The sequence below is a fragment of the Nilaparvata lugens genome, chromosome 7, assembly GCF_014356525.2.
Source record: "Nilaparvata lugens isolate BPH chromosome 7, ASM1435652v1, whole genome shotgun sequence".
NCBI classification, from domain to species: Eukaryota; Metazoa; Arthropoda; class Insecta; order Hemiptera; family Delphacidae; genus Nilaparvata; species Nilaparvata lugens.
In genome coordinates this window covers 43,634,223-43,656,485 of record NC_052510.1, presented here as the reverse complement: position 1 = coordinate 43,656,485, position 22,263 = coordinate 43,634,223, and the positions used below count along the sequence as shown (strand labels likewise).

General features: G+C 35.3%; 2 protein-coding genes across 3 annotated transcripts in view; one reads left to right on the top strand and one right to left on the bottom strand.

Annotated features, from left to right (window-relative positions):
* Nucleotides 1-6,398, bottom strand: part of LOC111049144 (regulator of gene activity) — a 36,613-nt gene extending 30,215 nt beyond the window's left edge. Inside the window, exons 1-3 of one of the 2 annotated variants that reach the window (XM_039432825.1) lie at nucleotides 6,127-6,398; nucleotides 4,999-5,066; nucleotides 356-660 (exon numbers count right to left, since the gene is read on the bottom strand). In XM_039432825.1, the coding sequence (XP_039288759.1) occupies nucleotides 356-654 (299 nt within the window). In that variant the 5' untranslated portion in view covers nucleotides 655-660; nucleotides 4,999-5,066; nucleotides 6,127-6,398. The remainder of the gene's footprint in view (nucleotides 1-355; nucleotides 661-4,998; nucleotides 5,067-6,126) is intronic. The other variant, XM_039432826.1, reaches the window with a different exon arrangement.
* Nucleotides 6,399-6,558: 160 nt separating this feature from the next.
* Nucleotides 6,559-15,199, top strand: LOC111049145 (V-type proton ATPase subunit E). Its single transcript, XM_022335160.2, has 4 exons — nucleotides 6,559-6,715; nucleotides 7,965-8,140; nucleotides 8,794-8,962; nucleotides 13,482-15,199. Exons 1-4 carry the CDS (start codon nucleotides 6,683-6,685, stop codon nucleotides 13,782-13,784), a joined length of 681 nt encoding a protein of 226 aa, XP_022190852.2. The 5' UTR covers nucleotides 6,559-6,682; the 3' UTR covers nucleotides 13,785-15,199.
* Nucleotides 15,200-22,263: the final 7,064 nt, after the last annotated feature.

Below are 22,263 nucleotides of genomic sequence, written 5' to 3'. Positions count from 1 at the left end.
GTTATTGTAAATTCCATCTAACACAATATTATTACACCCTAGCTGAGCTTCTGTACTAAATTTGAACATTTTCTGTTCATTTGTTCTCGATAAAGCTGAGAAAACACTAAAAAACGCTGGAAAACGCAGATTTTGGACTTATCTTTGGAAATTTTTCCAAATCCGTTCTTAATGCGCCTCTAAAGGGCCAACTGAACATACCTAACAAATTTGAATGTTTTTGGTCCGGTAGATTTTTAGTTCTGCGAGTGAGTGAGTGAGTGAGTCAGTCAGTGAGTGAGTGCCATTTCGCTTTTATATAGCCTAATATAGATTTCGTTTTTATATATATATATACAGATGAAAAGTGACTGACCAATCAGGCATGACAGAGCCCAAGCCGCCAGGCACAGAACGACGGTCGGGCGGGAAAGCGCGCGGCGCAAAGATACTGCTGTTGCCGCCCCCAGGCTGACTACCGCCCCTGGCTGCCGTCCCCGCCCCCGCTCCACCCACTAACTGCTGGCTGCGGTTGGGCGACAACTGCTGCGGCGCCGCCCCCGAGCCAAACGTGGGTGTAACGTGACCGCCGCCTCCGCCACCCCCGAAGCCACGCGCCGCCCCTCCGCCGCCTCCCAGGCTGCGCGGCGGTTGCTGGAAGTTCAGGTTCGCCATTGGTACCTAACAAAAATGCACAACTTATTAATATGTACATTAGTAAAATATATTTATTGACCAACAAATAAGTTAATACAATTGTAGCCTACTTTTAAGAAGTAGCATACTTCAATATTTTTAACATCAGATATTTCTAAAATTTACATACTTTATTGTTTTTCCATTGAAAGCCCACTATATTCAACTAGATCTGTTCTTTAGTTATACTAGACTTGATTTATAATGAGGTCTACATTATAATGGAAGAATTTTTTATTATATATGCCTATTCCATCCCCTAGGTTATCATTCTAATATTTGCGAAGTATTGCTACAACGCGGACTAGCTTCAGCCGGATATGGGTCGGGGTCAGTGTCCGTACTGACTAGTCGAGATACCAGACCTACACTTCTCCCCTATCCTGATTCTTTACCCTCTGTTTCTGTCGCGAGGTATTTAATTTCAAGGGAAGTGTGTTTGCCCGTGCCGTTGCTGGCCGATTCGGCTCTCGGCCTCTGAAATTCAGGGTGGGTGTTAAATGGAATTGAGATAACCCTAACCAAGAAGACGGATCCGGATATCAAATCCCTACAAATAATTATATTTAAAAAGGGGGTACGCAGTCTGAACCAACTGCGAGCTGACGGCGGGCAGACTGGATCTGCGAGCCCGGAAAGAGGTGCTACTACAGGACTTAAGGTGAGAGCTATGGGGTGAAGGTATGGCGGAAACTGTGAGTATGTTAGTGGTATTCAATAATTCAGAATTTGTTGAGTAGTAAGTAATCTGAACCAACTGCGATTTAACGGCGAGCAAAGCTGTACCTGCAAGCCCGGGATAAGGGTTATAGAAAGAAGAATTGTTTTATTAGGGTTTTCGCAATTTGTAACTGCGCGCTGTCGGTGTGCAGACTGGATCTGCGCACCCGGGGTTGGATTAATATTAATGGTAAAGTGTATGAGGTATAGGGTACAGGATACAGAGTATAGAGTTTGAGGTATAGAGAATATTTTATCGGGTCTGGGAAACAGAGATTTATTAATAGAATTATCCTTCCCTACAACTAACGGGAGCTTGTTCAATAATTCGCAATCTGAAAATCGCGATCTAGCTCTCAGCAAGTTGGACCTGCTAGCTAAATACGGGGTATGAATTTCAACTATGGGGAAATTAAGGTTTAGAGGATAGGGTTCTAGGTATGGGATTTCTGAATCGCAAGCCTGTAGCTGCGAGAGGATCTTTAGCAATTCTGTGACTGCTAACCAGGATTTCCGCGAGTCTAACAACTGCGCGACGGTTATTAAGGGCTAATCTGTAACAGCCCTAATCTGTAAGGGAATGTAAATCACTCTCAATCGTCTGAAACGCTTTTAGATTAATAGTCAGTATGTCGACTATTATGAGAGGATAGAAAGGATTTTTACAGACACAGTCTGTAGAATAATATCAGGAAGACATCAATATGTCGTCAGGGTAGGAAAGGATTTACAATGATTTTCCCCAAGGAAAATACCGAGTCAAAGACTCCTAATTCGGGAAAAGCTATAAGGGAGTTTTTCCTAAACTCTTCGCGGGTCTGAGGACCGCGACGGGGTCGATCTCTAGTCTGCAACTGAGATCCTGATTTAAATAGGGTTTTCCTAAGCTTTTCGCTGGTCTGAGAACCGCGACTAGGACGATCTCTAGTCTGCAACTGAGATCCTAATCTAAACAGGGAAAATTAGGATAGAGTAGGAGGAAGTTTGTCGCAGTCTGATGACTTCGACGGGAAAGTCCTCAAGCTGTAACTGAGAGCTGGAAGGATTTTTGGATAGGAAAAATTAAGAGAAAGTATGGAGAAGTTTGTCGCAGTCTGATGACTTCGACCGGGAAGTTCTCAAGCTGTACCTGAGAGCTGGAAGGATTTTAGAATAGGAAAAGTTAGGAGAAAGAAAGAGGAAGTTTGTCGCAGTCTGATGACTTCAACCAGGAAGTTCTCAAGCTGTACCTGAGAGCTGGAAGGATTCTAGAATAGGAAAAGTTAAGAGAGAGAAAGAGAAAGGACGTCGCAGTCTGTTAACTTCGACAGGTATGAACTCAAGCTGCATCTGAGTTCTCTAGGAAAAGGATTGGGATTTTCCTACTAGGAATTATAGCTAGTCCGAAACTGCTAAGCAAAGATAAATACAGGGGCCACTCTACAGTATGAAAACCAAGCAAGGAAAATATTTCTTTAGAGATAACCACCTTACTACAGAGAAGGAAACGCATATAAGCGACCAGTCCTAACATACAGTTACCTGAATCACCGTGGATCTAAATACGGAGAATTACGAACCGATTCCCAATTCCCGTATTATAATCAAAACCGTCGTGAAGCGACAGAGTAGAGACTTATAAATTAAAAACTCTAAAATAACCCGCTACAATCCGCGAACGTTGCGGAACCTACCATTATTGAACTGAAAAGAGCCTAGTTAAATTTCCCACTCAACTGTTTGTAGCACAAACTTAAGATCCCTCCAGGTTTCTAAACCAAGGATAACCCGCTCACCCCCAGTGATACGAGTTGGGAGAAATAACTATCAAGAAAGAAAATCCCAAGGAAGATCTAACTTCGAGTTGTCCGGAACTCGCCCTACAATATTCTATTCTAACACACAGAATAGAATAATTTCCTAGTAATAAACTAGTACCGGGAACGCCGTAAGGAGAGGAGATCGCGATCCGTTCACACGCTCGACCACCGAACAATTTGACTATACTACAAGGAAAGAAAATCCCCCAGGAAAATCTACCTTCAATAGTCGGAAACTCGACTCATAATATTCCATTCAATAAAATACAGAATAGAATATTATCCCTCTAGAAAACCATTATAGGGAACGCCGCCGTACACAAACCCGATCCCCAAACTACTGACTCGACCCCGGGTCTGCTCCTCGCAGAGCAGGGTCTGTGGAAAAACGGGAGGCAAGGGGAAAAGAGATTACCAACCAATAGGAGTCTCCGGAGACGATCACGCCACCAATCATGTGACAGGGAATGATTCAGATGATCTTGATGCTAAGGGTGTATCCATGATGACAATACTGCTAATTACTATAATAGATTAGGCTGGTAAACAATTTTTTTTCAGAAATTTCATGAAGAACGATTCCGTCTCTGCCCGGTAGCCGTTTATCGCTCTGATGTTGCGGCTGCTGCTGCTGCAATGTTAAATAATCGGACCCTCGAACTCGTAAACAAGATCTGGAAATTTCTGGTTAAGATGAATCCGCAGATGATAATTTGCAGGGTTGTCGCCAATGATGATGATGACTCTAAGCTTAGCAAACTAAATTCGACTGTCAACCCTAACCCTACTCTAAAATAAAGAAACTTATCCAAATCATATACTGAATGACGATTCGCCTTTCGTCAAAAAATTCACTTTGTGACATTGTATTTAATTGACAATAGTGTTGCTATCACCTTCTATCATTTAACTAAACAGATAGCACTATCCCTGTCTAGCTTTGCAATGTTGTCAGTTTGCCAGAAATACGGTAGGCCTATATTATTTTTGCCAGTGACTGTACAGATATAAACAAATAATCTCAAAGCCATCCGCCATGTTTTATTTTGATTCTAACAAAATACAAAGTGCACTAGAGAAACTTACTTATTTAAAAGGTTAATAAAAAGAAAAATACTTTAGTTATTGTTTCAATCTTTCTTTATATGAGAATACAATAGCCTATCCCTTTTTTCATGTAGTTTTGAATATGACATCAGATCATTGGCGACCCCCATTGCACATGATGAAATCGATTTTTGACATTTATATCCACTCGTTGCAGTATATCAATCGCTATGTTGACAATGGCGTCACAAAAGAAGAATTATTGTAAACTTGTAAGGAAGGAAGGACTTTCAAGGATGAAAAAAGGAAATTATCACGAAAATAGGTTATGTTTACTATTGGAGCACTTGTAGACTTGTAAAATTGTAAACCATAAATTTTTGTGAAGCGTGAATACTTGTTAACTTGTAACTACAAGTACTTGTCCGTAACCATGGTTGGTAACAATACTTGTAGCTTTGTGAAAAAGGCCCTGATGTAATATAACATAATATATAATTAAATATACGTATTATTCGTCAATAACAAATATATTTCAATGATTGATTACCTAATAAATTAACATACTTAATTGAAATTTAATATTTTTTGATTAATTATATTTCCACGGTCTGGCAACCGTGGAAATAGGAAGGCTAGAAAGGGAGGTCGCTTTATGCTTCGATGAATGATAGACAAGGATATTATTAACACAGATGTTAATAAAATCATTAAAACCTAGACCTCACTATATAACTAACTAAAATATTTCTCTTACCTATGCTGGACTATTGTTGGTACAGCCAAGTAGACACTCCTCAACTATAACTTTTCCAGCTAGCTATTCTGTAGAAAAAGAAAAAAAAACAAAATGGAGAATTAAGTTAAACCTACAAAGAAACTTAGTCAAATTTATGAAAAAACGAGAAAAATATATAATATAAAAAATCTAGGGTATATCAAACTTAAAATTTGTGTTTTTCAAAAATTATAAGTTATGCAAAAATATGTTAGGCCTATTGCTGTTCAAAACTTAACCTCCAAAAATAATGATAAAAAAATTGTTAACATCTTAAAAATTTATAAGTAATGGCATAAGAAAACATGACATAAGTAAAGTAAGATAGTATGCTAATGGACAGTTTACTTTTTACCCAAAATAGAATTTTGGCTGGCAAAGTACAATCTAGCCTAAATAATGTTTGTTGCAAGTAATTTCTTGAAACTCAATTTTAATACATTTTTTCAAGATTTTATCTTATAAAAATAAACAATAATTATAATAAAAGTTTTAAAATAGTCTATAAACCTGATTACTGATACCTAGAATTACACTTACACCAAAATAATTACGCAGTAATGTTAAATTTAGATAAGGCCTATTCCTAAAACCTCATGAACAAAATGAAACTATTATTTACAATAGAAGCAACAGAAGTTATTTTTTTAATTATAACTATTGGTTTCTTTAAGATATTTTCATTAAAAAACTAAATAAATAAAGGAAAGTTGAATTGGAAAAATTGATGATATAAATAGTTCTATCATAATCCTGCACAGAAATCCAAATAAAACTCGATCAATAGTGATAACAATATTTTTAATTTCAATTCAAAACTATATCACAAGGCTATTGTAACCAAAAATAGGTGAGCAACATAAAGTACTCGTTTAAGCAAAAAAATAATTATTATTTTATAAAAACCAGTTAATTTTATTGTTCTACTAAACGGGAAATATTGATGAAACATGGAAATGACTGTTTTTGTTCTTTATATTTTGAACAGAAAATGTCAAATTCTAACTAAATAAAATTATGAAAGTGAATAATTTGTTTACTAAACATGTAAAGTAGTTAATAAGGTTTATAAATACTTATTGATAAATAAACAAGCGAATCTATTACCATTTCAGCCTAGTGAGGCTAAATGCTCCAGCTCCAGTCGAGTGAAAGATTCAGTGATTCCTACTCCCAACGACGCAGATAATAGAAATTATGACAGACACTGAGAATTTTATTACTATCTTTACTGGAAAACCACCACAGTTGTATTATGAACTCAAACTTACTTTAAAATTTTAACAAATATTATGTTTTACACGAAATAACAGAACAATACAGAATAAAGTCTGCCATATTTGCCTTCAACCAAAGGTTTAGTAGTCAAGTTAAAGCCCGAATTCCATATCCTTAGATAATAATTTTTTAAGACTATAAATGAATTTTTTTATATGTAAAATCATTTTATGTCAATTTATGAATTTTCCTTTAATATTTTTACCATCTAAGGCTTTTAATAATATATATACAGTATTGACTTGGTTCTACTCACGTAGTAGGTTTGGATCATATGATCGAATCCTACTTCGCTTGAGTAGACGTCAGGATTCAGAACAGTTTGTAGGTTCTTCCTGGTAAATTTCTAAATATTTTCAAAGTTTTTTAATATTAATAAGTCAAAATGGCTTTAAGCGATGCAGATGTCAAGAAACAAGTAAGTATTTCATCAATTTTATCAATAATTAATCTATAAAACAGTGTATTAACTTAATCTTTCCTAGTTAATTAGGGCGTTCCTGTACAATCTATCCTTTTATGTATCTTTATTTATTCATTTATAGGTAATAATATTCAATCATTTGATGCTAAACTTATTAAAATAATTTAGTATACTCTAGTAGCTTTAAATACATTGAACAAATTTGAAAGCTAGTTGAGGTTTATTGTACTTTGGCCCTGCCCTAATCTCTTCCAGTAGAATGGAATCTGGTCAAGCCCAAAAGTTACTGACAGCTTTCAAGTATAATCTATAGGCCTAATGTTGGTTTTTATTAAAATAGTCTTGTTTTAAACTGAAAAAACTTTAAATTTATTATTCAAGTAACCTTTGACTTCTTGCAGATTGTTGGGTTGGGTTTTATAAGTGAAGGTTATCATTCCCATGATTAAATCACATGCTTTTGGCTGTGGCCAATTTGTTTTCTTCCAATTTACATCCAATAAAGTTTACAATTACATATCCTTTAAATGGCTTATATGTTACACAAAAATCATTTTATAAGTTTGAATACACAGTTCTTTATATAATTTTCTTAAATTAGAAATGGTCTGTAGATTAATTATTTCTTACCCACAAGACTTTATTTATAGTATTTCAAACTACCGTATCAAAATTTACAATTCGTATTCTTTTTCTTTATGTCAAGTTGTTCATTTAGTTTGAAACTAATTATTTCTGAAGAATGTAGGCTACTCCTTTAATAAATCATAAAAATTCCATAATATTTGTAAGATGAATGCAAACCTTTCTTCATAAAAAGATTTATTTTTGGCTATTTCATAGTGATCAAATACGGTACATCTTTTTTTGTTAGGGCAAACTATAAAATTAGTTATAGGCCCTATTATAAAATAGTGATCAAATATATTATGTAACTTAAACTATAAAAGTAAAAGATATAGAAAAAAAGCATATTAATGATTGATTAATTCAAATTGATGCATTAGGATCAAATTTTAGATTATTTTTACACTTAATTGTTAATTTGCAATGTTGTAATTTATGCATTAGTAGTAACTGTAGTAACTTTGGCATTATTTTTGGTCAAATAAAATCTTTAGCATACCACATGGTACTAGGTCACATTCTCATTCTGACATAAGTTTTTCATTTCTACTAATTGTGCATGTTCCTTGTAATCTTTGTAAAGATTAAGTTATATTTTGAATGTTACTTGTTGTAGATCAAGCACATGATGGCTTTCATTGAGCAAGAAGCCAATGAGAAAGCCGAAGAGATCGATGCCAAGGCCGAGGAAGAATTCAACATTGAAAAGGGAAGGCTCGTACAGCACCAGCGCCTTAAAATCATGGAGTACTATGACAGGAAAGAGAAGCAGGTTGAGCTCCAGAAAAAAATGTAAGTAACAACAACAATTCTTTCAAAAATTATCGAAAAAAGCATTGGTTGACTTAAGAAAAAACTTTCATGCCATACTTTCTATTCAACCGATTTCTTTAAATAGAATGGAAACCCTTCACTTTCTCGAAAACTGTGTCAATTTTCCTGACAATTTCAAGGAAATCTCAGTGTATTACAATCCCCTATTAAACATAACTGCTATTGACAGTAATTAGTTTCAAAGACAAGGTACTTTACAATCAACATCTGATATCCTGAATGATTTATTTTGTACCGTATGTGTTTTCATTCAAAGCTTGAACAAACTGACCCAAACCAAACTGCTAGCACGGAAACTGAGTCCCGGTTGCAGGTTGCAGGTACTTCAACTTAACCACGTTAAATGGCGTCATCGCATTGTCCGATTGTAATTGATACATTTCACACTTTTATAAGAAATAAGAATAGATTCCTATGGCTTACTGTCTTTGATTGTTTTATTTTGAGTTCTATTTGACCCAAATCCCCAGTCAATTGTCAGAAATGTTATCTGATCCCGTTTGAATGCACTGAAAGAATTGACACTATTCTTGAATTTCTATTGTCTAAAAGGCATTCCAAATTGATAACGTAAATTTGTGTTTTGAATGTAATTTTTGTACTGACCACAGCCAATCGTCAAACATGCTGAACCAAGCGCGTCTGAAGGCACTGAAGGTGCGCGAAGATCACGTGAGAAGTGTGCTCGAAGAATCCAGAAAACGTCTAGGAGAAGTAACCAGAAACCCAGCCAAGTACAAGGAAGTCCTCCAGTATCTAATTGTCCAAGGACTCCTGCAGGTAAATAGTTAACAAGTATTGATTTATTTAAAAATTGTATTACAATTTACAGTCATCGCTATGGAATTGCACCTTGAGGGAAGCTACCAATAGCAATTCGCTATAGAGTAGGTGCACCTTATATCCTTAAAATCCAAGCTCAAATATTATAAGCTCGGGATTTATTTAATCAAATTATCGGGGCTATGCCTCGTTTCGGAAAGCCAATGTTCTGACTCCAGCTGTTTAAAGTCTAGAACTTGGCTAAATCCTGAGCTTTAGAAACCGTCTCTAAATGTATAAAGCAAAAGTGGTTGAAATCCAAGCCACTTTATTCACTACAGGAGTGGCATGGCATGCCAAGAGCCTGAGTGGACTCAACTTTGAATAATACAAAGTATGTCAGAGAAACTTACTTATTTGAAAAAATCCTGTGCGTTGAATTGGTCGTGTAGAGGGGCAGGAGGGGGCGCATCTGGTGGGGAAAGTTCTCAAATTTATCCTCCCTCAAGTCATCATGCTCCGGTCAGAGAGCAGCGGGCCTTCGCAGATGAGAGCTTCTTTTCTAATGGTCGATCACCTTCCGCGCTCGATTTGAAATTCCTCTCCACAGACTCGTTCCTGGCCATAATTCGATTCTGTCGCTAAACCCAGAAAAGGACTTCAACGAACCATCAGAACTCCAGAAAATATCGAAAGAGTGAGGCAGTCAGTTGTGCGTTCTCCCCGGCGTTCGGCTCGCAAACACGCAGCTGCTATGGCAATTTCTGACTCCACTGTTCGACGAATTTTCCATGAAGATCTTCAACTTCATCCCTATAAATTGAGTGTTGTTCAAGAATTGACTGAACGCGATTTTGTTGCCCGTCAAAATGCAAGTGATATGCTGATTGACAACCTGCCTGAAGACGCGGTCATTTGACAAGGCTCATTTCCACATGCGTTTCCTCAATGCGGTTTTTTATTGGGTTATTTGGAATCCCTGATTTATGTCGATCGACCACGGACCATAGCACACCTCAAGAACAACATTCGCGACGCCTTTGATATACTGCAACGAAATTTCAAAAATCGACTTTATCAGTGTATGCGCAATGGGGGTCGCCATGAGTTGGATGTACTTTTAAAGACTGCATGAAAAAAATTGAGATATTCTATTCTCATATAAAAAAAAGATTGAAACAATATCTAAATTACTTCTGTTTTTATTGACCTTTCAAATAAGTAAGTTTCTCTGGCGCACCTTGTATGACTGAATACTGTTGTCTGTTTTTATATGACTATGTTTATATATCAAGTTGTCTGTCTTTCTCACTTGTGTGATTTAGAATTGTACCAGATCTCACAATATACATGCATTTTTGCGAATACCATGACAAATAAATTCTATTCTATTGCTTTTACGATTCATATCTAATGAATCATCGAATCTAATAAATTTATAGGTTATGTGCTCTAACTGCGCGTCTCGAGTCGTCGCTACGGAATTGCACCTTGAGGGAAGCTACCAATAGCAATTCGCTATAGAGTGAGGTCCATCTTATATTTGAGTAGTATTTGATTAACATTGGAGTTGCTATCCCTGCTATCATTCTTCAAAGCAGATAGCGCTATCCTTTTCTAGACACAACGTTGCCAATCAGTTTTCAACAATGAATGTAGAAAATAATCAATTAACAAAATATTTTTACTCCACAAGGTGGCCACGAGAAACATTTACATTTTGGAAATTAAAAAGAAGTATTAATTTTCAAGATACTATTCGATTATATTCATCTTAAGTAAACAAGTTGTGAGTATATGCCATTCACTTTACGTAGAGAAAATTATGTCAGAAAGTTGACGTACTTTCTCCCTGAGGCAATTCTGTCCAGGAAGCTCTTCCAAACTCGTTCCAGTGTACCCTCAGTGATCAACACCACCTCAGTACGTATCGCCGCTTTCAAGTCATCCAAAGTACGTGGTTTATGTCGATTAACTTGCTCTTTCAAATGTCCCCACAAATAAAAATCACTTTGGATGACTTGAAAGCGGCTATAACTATTGAGGTGGCGTGGAACACTGAGGATACACTGGAAAGAGTGTGGATGAGCTTCCTGAACAGAATAGAAAATCGCCTCAGGGAAGAAAGACGTCACCTTCCTGACATAATTTTCTCTACAGAAAATAAATGGCATATACTCACAACTATTTTACTCAAGTTGAATAAATAGTATCTTGAAAAATTAATATTGTTTTTTCATTTCTAAAATGTAAATGTTTCTCGTGGTCACACTGTATTATGAAAATTTATTATTTAATCATTAAAAATATTTTTTTTGACAAACATAATACAGCCTACTTTATTATTTTAAACAAGAATGAACAGTTGATATTGATATCATCTATAGAAGGTAGTTGCAAGACAGAGAATCAGCAACGCTGTTCTAGCTTTCCACTGCCATCATATATTTCTTATTTTTCTTGCAAAGAAAAATAATTTTTCAATGATTTATAAGAAATTTTCATAATTTATTGATTTCGAATATTTTGTTATTTGATTATATTTCTACATTGTTTAAAAACGTCTGGCAACAATGCACAGCAAAATAAGGATAACTTTAAGATTTATCGAATTATAGACTAGGATAGCAGCACCAATGTTGATCATATTCTGTCTTATAACGTGGACCTCACCATAGGAATCTGCATTAATAATAATATTATTCCTATACATGCTTTCCAGCAATTAACAACGGATATGAGTCATCACTTTCATACGCACACAAGCACAAACTTGACGTTGTTGTGTCTCACGTTACAATGAGCAGATTTTGGAGTAGATTTTAAAACACATATCTAATGGAATGAAGATGATGGATATTTTTGAGGTTGAGAGATGAAAGCTCTGGATTAAGTCAAGTTCTACTTTAAACAGCTGTTTAAAGTCTGGAACTTAGCTAAATCCCTAGCTCGGAAACCGGCTCTTAATCTACTATTTGGTCTATCTCATATCTACATAGTGGATCCTGCCTTGAGTCATGAGGGAGGTCATCACTAATCTAATTTGAGCATCACTGGGTCCATCACTTCCTTACCAATCTACCGTATAGTAAAATCAATATAGTATTCTCTAAGAGAAAGTAATTCACAATAGATCCATCAAATTGTTTCTAAATTTTTTCTATTTTAATTATTTTTTGTAGCTTCAGGGATCTAATGTAGCAGTATGCCGTATTTATAAACGATTTTCAAGGTTTGTTGACATGAACAAAACAGAAAGATTCTGTAGTGCGATTTAATATTAACTGTCAGCAATCATTGTAATGATTCAATTGTTTCCTATTGATTTATTGATACACAATTACATTTTATAATAATTTGGAGAGGACCAACAGGCAAAGCCAAAACTGTTCTTCCCTCGATTTTTTTTTTTTGTATACTAATCCAGAAAGTAGGTCATGTTTTTCTCCACTTTATTAGACGTCTAATTTTCTTGTAAAACACTTGAAAATGAGACATTTTGATATAAAGTTTAAAAACCAAATTAATAGCAAAATTAATCTCATTGAGCACATTCAACTGTAAAATATGAGCTAATTGGAGAAAATTTGATCCAAAGATAAAAATTAAAACACTTCTTCACTATGCGCTCTTGTGAGTTGCATTTTGCAAAATTGAAAAAAATATTGATGCTGTTCATTAAACCCATACTGACTTATTTAGAGTTAATATCACTAGTGTTATACTCGTGCAAATCATGTAATCGAAATGCAGTAATGTATATAATATAATAAATAGAGTAAAGAACTGGCTTACACACGTACGGGATTGGAAATTCACTAATGACGCATCATAACATGTAAACTACTGGGCTGATTACCTTGAAATTTTCCAAATATATTCTTATTTTACCGAGGATTGTTATGGCCTATTTTAAATTCTTCAAGATTTCAGTAGGTCAAGTTTTCAATTAGACCCTTGCGGAGCACCTGCTAGTAATAAAAATAAATTCTATATCATCCTATTATATTAAGCGAGCAATTTCTGTATATTTATATATGGTTATTTTTATATCTGGTTATTTATGTTCAACAGATCTCGAAAACGGCTCTAACGATTTTCACGAAATTTGGAACATAGTAGGTTTATGATATAAAAATTCGATTGCACTAGGTCTCATCCTTAGGAAAACTCGCTGAACGACATTAAAATGATTATTCCTCCTTGGCTGAAACAGCTGAGACTTTCGTCGTCTGTGGATAGTAAAAATCCAAAAAGTGAGCGAGTGATTCTGTGGAAAATCAAAATATCGCATCCCCGAAATTCATAATCTGACGTATAGCCAGCTGTAAAATATGAACACGATCATTTTAGAGAATTGTGTTCTGTTTACCGGTATCAATAAATAAAAATAACGAGCGAAGCTTGGTGCCCCGATATTTAGCATACAAACAAGATTAGAATACAATCAAATTAATAAAATGCACATAATAATTAAGATACAATATGAAATTGAGAAAATGTTTTCGGAATTGATAATATTGTGTCTTAATTGCAGCTGCTAGAATCAAACGTAGTACTGCGCGTGCGCGAGGCTGACGTGAGTCTGATCGAGGGCATTGTTGGCACATGCGCAGAGCAGTACGCGAAGATGACCGGCAAAGAGGTGGTGGTGAAGCTGGACGCTGACAACTTCCTGGCCGCCGAGACGTGTGGAGGCGTCGAGTTGTTCGCCCGCAACGGCCGCATCAAGATCCCCAACACCCTCGAGTCCAGGCTCGACCTCATCTCCCAGCAACTTGTGCCCGAGATTCGAGTCGCGCTCTTTGGTCGCAATCCCAACCGCAAGTTCTCTGACTAAGCGCAGAAACGCTGCCTGGCCCTGACGTCACCAACGCAAGCATTCCACCGTTGTAGCTGTTTCTTTCCTAAACTAACCTAACCGTATCGTATCCATCATTTAGTTTTAAAATTTGTTTCCCGAATCTGTCCATCTGCCACTTTCCCTAAACTAACCTATCCATCATTTAGTTTTAAAATGTTGTTTTCCGAATTTGTCAATCTGCCACTTTTCCCTAAACTAACCTAACCGTATTCAACATTTAGTTTAAAAATATATCCCGAATCTGCCAGTTTTTTAGTATGTATTTCCAACCTTCTCATCTGCTAAACTGCAGTAACCATCTCTATCTTTCAGTTTTCAAATTTGTATCTAGAATCTGCTAATTTTGAAAGATTTACATTGTATTACCAATCAATATCTGTTGAATTATTGAAAGTTGTCTCACTCATGTTCATTGTTGATTATAAATTTTGTCAATTTGTTACCGTACGCATGATATGTGAATTTTCAACGTCAACAATGGATATTTTCTGTAAGAAAACATTTAACTGAATTAGCTCTTTAAGAATTGTATTGTACTAGTTAGTGTCTTGCACAAAACTTGATTTCCAATTCATAATTTCTTCATGGAATGGAATATGATGAACAATGGAATAATAATATTATGGAGTAGGATTGAAATAAATATCTATGAAAAAAAAACAGATCAAGTATCAAAAATACTAATCAACAGTGCATAGGCTACCCTTTAAACGAGAACTAATTACTCATGAAGCTTGTTTTATCAAGTGAAGTAGAATAATTTCCACTAACTTTCGAGCATTTATTTAAAATTATAAATTTGGATTGTTTGCAATTCTCAGTAGTTTATAATTTTATTTCTTGTCTCTATTCTCCATTTTTAATACGATTTTCTTGTTTTTAATTATTAATCTGGCGGCAAGATTGCAATCACCAACTTGCAATTTCCTTGTAAATATGGTTGCAGAGTTTATCAAAATGTAATTGAAGCAATAACTAATTTTTAAAACATCAATTTTATGTTAAGATTCAAGTACAGACTTAATGGTTGAATATTCTGAATACTGTTTATTCTAACAGTATTTCAAACTAAATAATACAAACTATAAGCGAAAATGGGCGATAAAAACTCCAAAATTGTATTTTTGATTGTAATCCACATCATTTTTAGAAAAGTTACATTAACATTAAGCTTGTGCAATTTTAATAGCGAAATAGTAAAAATTTAGATTTGAGAGAAGTATCTGTTATCAGCGTCATTCTGTATATAAATAAAGATAATGTTACAATCTGTATTATGTGAATTTATAGATAGTAGAAGTATTAGTATGATATTAAAAGTTTAATTAAACTTTGTTGTTGGTTAGAATTCTGATGTGGTTCTAAAATAAAGAAAGATTTATGTGTTTAAATAATTTTATCTTTTGTCTGCTCCCTATCGAGTTACAATCCTCAAAGACCTATAGTGAGATTCACGTTATAATGTTAGTGGATATGATAGGGCAGCAGAGTTGCCAATTTTCTTTTACCACCGCCTTCTGAAGTAGATAGCTGTAATTCAACCTATTCCTGTTTATCTGATTCTTGTTAATAATGATCTATTATAACTCAGATATATTTTGTTCGTCGAGGAATAGTTATTTTCCTACAGATACCCTGAAAAGTGACCATTTGTGCACTGATTGCAGGCTGCAAAGAATCACTTTTCCGCACTAGTGCGCAAAGTGAGTACTTTGCGTACTCCAGATTTGCAGCATGACAACGCAAAATAGTTCGTAGGTTATATGGAGCACCAGTGCAGCAAAATAAAAATTAAGTTGGTAACAGTGAGTGGGCTGCTATAGTGAGCAGAGGTGCAACGAAGCACAACGCGCTAATTATTAAGTAGATATTATAACCAAGGACAACGACAGCACAGTGCCACCACAGCACACACCACACAGCTGCCCCCCGCCATTCAAACACTACTACATTATTCAGGCAATTTTACCCATAATTACCCACTTTTCATATTCAATGGTAACTGTAGGAAAAATTTAATGTGAAATACGTGCGCAAAGTTCGTTTGCTGCACTCAAGAAACCATTCCGCCCTCGCCTACGGCTCACTTTGCGCACTAGTTGCACAATAGTTATTTGTGCAACTAGTGCGCAAAGTGACAGTTTGCTGCATTGAAAGAAACGTTTACGCCCGAGCCGTAGGCGAGGGCGGAATGGTTTCTTGAGTGCAGCAAACGAACTTTGCGCACGTATTTCACATTAAATTTTTCCTACAGTTACCATTGAATATGAAAAGTGGGTAATTATGGGTAAAATTGCCTGAATAATGTAGTAGTGTTTGAATGGCGGGGGGCAGCTGTGTGGTGTGTGCTGTGGTGGCACTGTGCTGTCGTTGTCCTCCATTATAATATCTACTTAATAATTAGCACGTTGTGCTTCGTTGCACCTCTGCTCACTATAGCAGCCCACTCACTGTTACCAACTTAATTTTGATTTTGCTGCACTGGTGCTCCATATAACCTACTAACTATTTTGAGTTGTCATGCTGCAAATCTGGAGTACGCAAAGTACTCACTTTGCGCACTAGTGCGGAAAAGTGATTCTTTGCAGCCTGCAATCAGTGCACAAATGGTCACTTTTCAGGGTATCTGTAGGAAAATATATTTTTTAATGACTTGATAATAAATTTCCATATCTGAAATGAAATATTTTGGTAGTTGATTATATTTCTTCATGCACACAATTTGGCAACAGTGCGGCGCTAAACAACTACACAGCTATCTACTTTGTCTAATGACAGACAAGGATAGAAAATCAATGAAAATCACGTGCTGATTTTATAACGAGAATCTCACTAAACTTGTATAATCCTGTGTGTCAAAAGACTTGGCAGCCACTTAGTACCTAATATTATTGGGTTAATTCACATGACTTCGGATGATTTACTTAACGAATATGTTTTCTTGAGTATGGGCAACTGAATTAACAACTCAGCCGCTAGACTTTTAAAATCTACCAACCATATAGCAAGTCGTGCTATGTGAAGGTAGCTTCACCCACTAGTAATATTACCTAACATGTTGGTTGTTATAGTATTTTGCTATTCATGCCCAGAATGTGAACAGCTTAATAATATTTCAAATGTTCTTAGATTCATTTAATCATGTAGTCATTTATAAGGGAAATTCAAACTTTGTTACTTTTGATAACATCATTTTATTAAAATACAAAAAACTCTTAGAACATATATATTTTTATTTTCCAGAATAGAATTCAATAACTTGAATTCAAAGATTGAACACTATTTTCAATATTACTACAGATGTTCTGTCCTTGGTCAGTAACTTACTATAAAAAAGTGTAACTTCACTTTTAGTAAATTACCTTTTGCAATATCTAAACAATATCATCTTTGTCTATATGCTTGTCATCGTGTCAGTGGGAGTGGGGCCTGCACCCTGCAACGCCTCTTACTCCCCTATGAGGTCGACCGCTGAATAGCTAATCCTAGCCTCCTCATGTTGTGAGGCTGTCCAGCATCATCTAATGCTGATGGTGAACAAAATGAGGGGGATCTAAATGTAGAATTGAATAGCCTTCTCATAGAGGAAATTGAGAACCAGAAAGCTATCTTAGGAATGCTTAAAGAGGACTTAGAACAGGCTAGGAAGGAAATTGTAAATTAAAAAAAAAATATTTTGGAGAGAGATGAAGAAATAGTTGACCTCAAGCGTAATACTCCGGTTTTCCAGTTAGAACCTACTAACAGGAGAAATAAATTAAGAAATAGTCTGCCTGGCAATTTCAACGTCAAGCTACGTAACTTTTACCAGCCTCTTCAAGTAAATGAGGAGGATATAGATGCAAATATTGCTGCAATGGCTGAAGAGATTGCTACCTCAAAACGCAAACGACCTCACTATAAAAAAATGCACCAGAATTGGTAAAAAACAATCTCCCTAAAAATATGCTCAATGCAACAAAGAAGATACTGTTGGTATCTGATAGTCATGGAAGGAATTTAACGTGGCATTTAAATGCAAATAGGTTGAAACACTCCTATGAATGTATTGGTTTTGTAAGTCCTGGCGCTAGGACTGAACAGATTTTATGCCATGTTAATATATCTGGTGAAATTGCAGATAATGATATTCTAATTATATTGTGCGGCGCTAACGATGTTGCAAGAAACGAGGCAGAAAAGGCACTAACGGGAATCGAGGAGACGATTAATCGATTCCAAAAAAATAAAATTGTCTTAGTGGATGTTCCAAACAGACACGACCTTGTTGAGTGGTCTTGTGTGAACAGGGAAGTAGCGCGGACGAACTGTTTACTCAAAGCTATTTGTGGGAGGTATGAGAATGTGATACTTGTAGAGGCAAGTCGGGCAGAAATATTTCACCACGCTCGACACGGCATGCACCTTAACCGTTGGGGCAAGGGCTGGCTGGCTGGAAGGATTTCTGCGGCTATTGAGGACGGTGACTATGCGATTGTTGACTCTCCTGTTTCTCTGGCCGATTACGGCTCACCTTCGCGGGGGGCTGCGTGGCCTCTCCACCCCGGTCACCAATTGGGCGGCTCGGCGACATGCAGTCTCCCGATGTCGAGTCCCAGTCTATCGCTGTATCTCCTGCGGCAAATTTGGGAAACGACTGCCGCTCGGTGGAAACTACTCAACCTTAGCTACAAGTGTCTCACAGGATGGATCCGGAAGAATATCAATTTTACATCAGAATGTTCAGCACTTGCCATCCCCGTTCAGACTTGCTGAGAATTAATTTAGAGGAGCTAAAACCTGACATACTGACAATATCTGAGCACAAGATGTCAGAAGCTGAAACTGCACTGTTAAATATACCCAACTATACTATAAGCTCGAAATTCTCTATGAGTAATAATATGGGAGGCGGGGTCATGATTTTAGTTAGTAATAAAATCTATTCAAGTTGCAGGCCCGTTGAACTGCCGGCAATAAAGTCTATAACGATGGGAAGAAGAATTTCAGTTGCGAGTCGAAATTGGTCGAGTGTACATCGTTGGTTGTTTCTTCCACTATTTTTATTTGTTTTCTGTGAGTAGTTTTTGACGTATTGGTGCTTGTGTGGTGTTGTTTTGAAGAGAAAATTCTGCACTACAAGAATTCGCCTTCACTTTTTTGTTATCATTGCTGGATAAAAAGATAAGTCACATTTTAATTTCTGCTAAACAAGAGTTTCTACATGAACGAATGAACCCGGTAGGAAATTTTTAATTTCTAACTCGAGCGATAAAGGCAGAGAGGAGTTATCAAGAAGAGATAACAGTCGATAGGTCTATTATTCTTTTTTCTCTCTTATTCCTTTTAAAACCAAAATTCATTAATCAGGAGCTTCCAATTCTGACCAGTGCCTTGAATGCTCTCTAGGCTTCTCCTAAAATATTCCTTTCAGTACCTATCCAATTATACTAGAAAAGAGAAAAAAGAAATTTGGTTTTATTTTACCTGTCTGGCTATATTAACAAATTTTATTTAAAAAAATGAAAGATCTTCTACTATGTTGAAATGCAGTTGTAGTTGCAATAAAAATTATACGGAAAAGGAAATAATCTCTTGTAGCATCTGTTCATTGCATTTTCATTTTAAGTGTGTCGGCTTTAATGAAGTAAACTTTAAAAAAATTTCGAAACAAAGAAAACAACATTGGAAGTGTCATAATTGTAGATATAATAAGGAATCAGAAATGGATAACAATACCAGTATTTCTACAACTTTCAAAGATGAAATTATTAATGAAATCAGAAAATCGATTTCATTGGAAATGAAGGATATTAAGGGTGAAATGAGGGACCTTCGTCAGTCAGTTGAATTTGTCTCTACAAAGATGGATGAATACAAGGTTCAAATTGAGAAATATGCATCTGAATACAAATCTATCATAAAAGAAAATAATTGTTTAAAAATAAAAATGACCGCCATGGAATCACAACTAAATGAGCTGCAACAGTACACGAGGTCAAATAATCTTGAGTTTCACGGCATCCCAGTTACGAGAGAGGAAGATATTAACTTGATTGTTAAAGATGTTGCAAAGTATCTGAAGATGAATATTAGAGAAGAAGACATTGATGTTGCACACAGACTTCCTACCACCAAGGGCAAAATTCAGCCGATAATAGTAAGATTCACACGTCGTGACATAAAAAATAATTTGCTTTCAAGTTATAGAAAATGTCTTAAAGAACTGAAGGATAAAGCTAAATTGAATGAGGGAGATGGTGGGGGAAACGCTGGAAATGTGCAGACGCAATTGAGAACTGTAAATGTGAACAAAAACTTACAAGATGGGCCTGTGTATATCAATGAAAATCTCTCACCTTATTATAAAGAAATTCTTTTTCAAGCAAAGTTGTTTGCAAAGAATCATAAATTCAAATTCACATGGATCCGGAATGGAAAAGTATTCGTCAGAGAGAGTGAAGAGACCAGAATAATTCGAATTTCCAGTATGGCTGATCTGGAAAACCTGAATGCGAAATTGTTAAATGTCAACTTGACTTCTGAGAGTGGATAGGACTGGCCCACCGGACATTCAACAGGAGGAAAAGACTTTCTTTTGATTTGTTTTAGTATTTACAAATGGCTGATATAGAAGAAATCTTTAATTTATATGATAGTGAAAATAATTTAACAAAAGAAATAGATGATTATTTTAATTATTTACCCTTTAGTGAAAATAAAGATATAATTTTTTTAAATATTTATGTAATGAATGTACGTAGTTTGAGCAAAAATTTCAATGAATTCCTGTGTCTTCTTCAAAACTGTAAAACTTCTTATGACATAATTATCCTTACAGAGACATGGATAAATGAAAACACTCCTTTTACTTTTAACATACCAGGTTACAGAGTAGTTAATAAAAGTTCTAAACTGAATAAGTGCGATAGTTTGTGTATATATGTAAAAGATTCTTTCGACTTTTCTACATTGAACTGTGAGATTGATGAATGCAATTCAATATCTCTTGATATCAAAACGATTAGTGGTAAAACTCTTAAATTTATTGGTATCTATAGATCTCCTAGTGGTAATGTGCCGAGATTTTTATCTAGTTTAGAAAATTATATAACATCAATTCCAAAAGATATTGACGTCTGTTTTGCAGGCGATATCAACTTGAATATGAGTTTAAGTAATCAGCTTATTATTGAGTATGTTGATATTTTTAGTGGAAACGGGTTTAAATCTTACATAAATGGAAATACGAGAGTAACAGAGACTTCCGTCTCCTGTCTTGATCATATTTTTCTGAGAAACAATGATAAGAAATTAAAATGTAAAATAGGCAATATATTGAAGACTCATATTACAGATCACTTCTCGGTTTCTCTCCACTTGGGGTATGTAGACTGTTTTGTTGGTGACATTATTGCCCCAGTAAACATTAAGAAAATAAATTATGACATTTTAAGGCAGGCTATGGCTGAGGAAAAGTGGAGTGCTATCATGGAGGATGTTTTTGATGATGTTGATGATATGGTTGTATATTTCATAAATACGCTTAATAAACATATTGCGAAATCAACTCAGGTAAAAACGGTTACTCATAAAAATAGACCCCTAAAACCTTGGATAGTTCCCGGATTGATAAAATCGATCAATACCAAAGATAAAATGTATAAAAAAATTAAGAAAGAGCCTTTCAATATAAGATTAAAACAAGATTTGAAAAATTTCAGGGTAATATTGAATAAAGTAATTACAACTGCTAAAACACATTATTATAAAAATCAAATTAATAAACACAATAATAACCCCAAGAATCTTTGGAAGTGTATAAATGAGATTATTAATGAAAAAACCACAGGCAGAGATAAGATTACCATTGATGCAAACACATTAAATGACCATTTTGCCTCTGTCGGAATGAAACATGCTCAGAATATCAAAATAACTAATGAAAAAATTGAATTGCAGTTTGAAAAATACGATCACCATTTTCAAAATTCTTGGTTCATTAATCCAGTTTGCTCATCTGATATAGAAAAAATAATTAAAAATTTAAAAAGTAGTTCTAGTCCTGGTCTTGATGGCATAAATAACATGACTTTAAAACACATAGCCGAATACATTTCAACACCTCTATCTCATATTATAAATAAGATCTTCATCACAGCAACATTTCCAAATCATTTTAAAATTGCAAATTTAAAACCGTTATTTAAAGGTGGAGACAAAAGCAACCCCAACAACTATAGACCCATTAGTCTTTTGAGTAACATAGCAAAAATCGCAGAAAAATGCATAAAAATGAGTTTATTGAGTTATATTGATAAGTATAACATTATCCAAAAAAATCAATTTGGTTTTCAAAAAAATAAAAACACGCAAGATGCACTAGCTTATTTTATAAACATTGTCACAAATAATCTTAATAAAAATGAAAAACCTTTAGCAGTCTTCTTAGATTTATCGAAAGCATTCGACACGG

Excerpts from the sequence above, each read along its gene's own strand:
- LOC111049145 (XM_022335160.2), top strand. The coding sequence starts at position 6,683 with ATGGCTTTAAGCGATGCAGATGTCAAGAAACAA. Across the intron at positions 6,716-7,964 it reads ATGCAGATGTCAAGAAACAA|ATCAAGCACATGATGGCTTT; the intron begins GTAAGTATTTCA and ends TACTTGTTGTAG. Across the intron at positions 8,141-8,793 it reads GTTGAGCTCCAGAAAAAAAT|CCAATCGTCAAACATGCTGA; the intron begins GTAAGTAACAAC and ends TACTGACCACAG.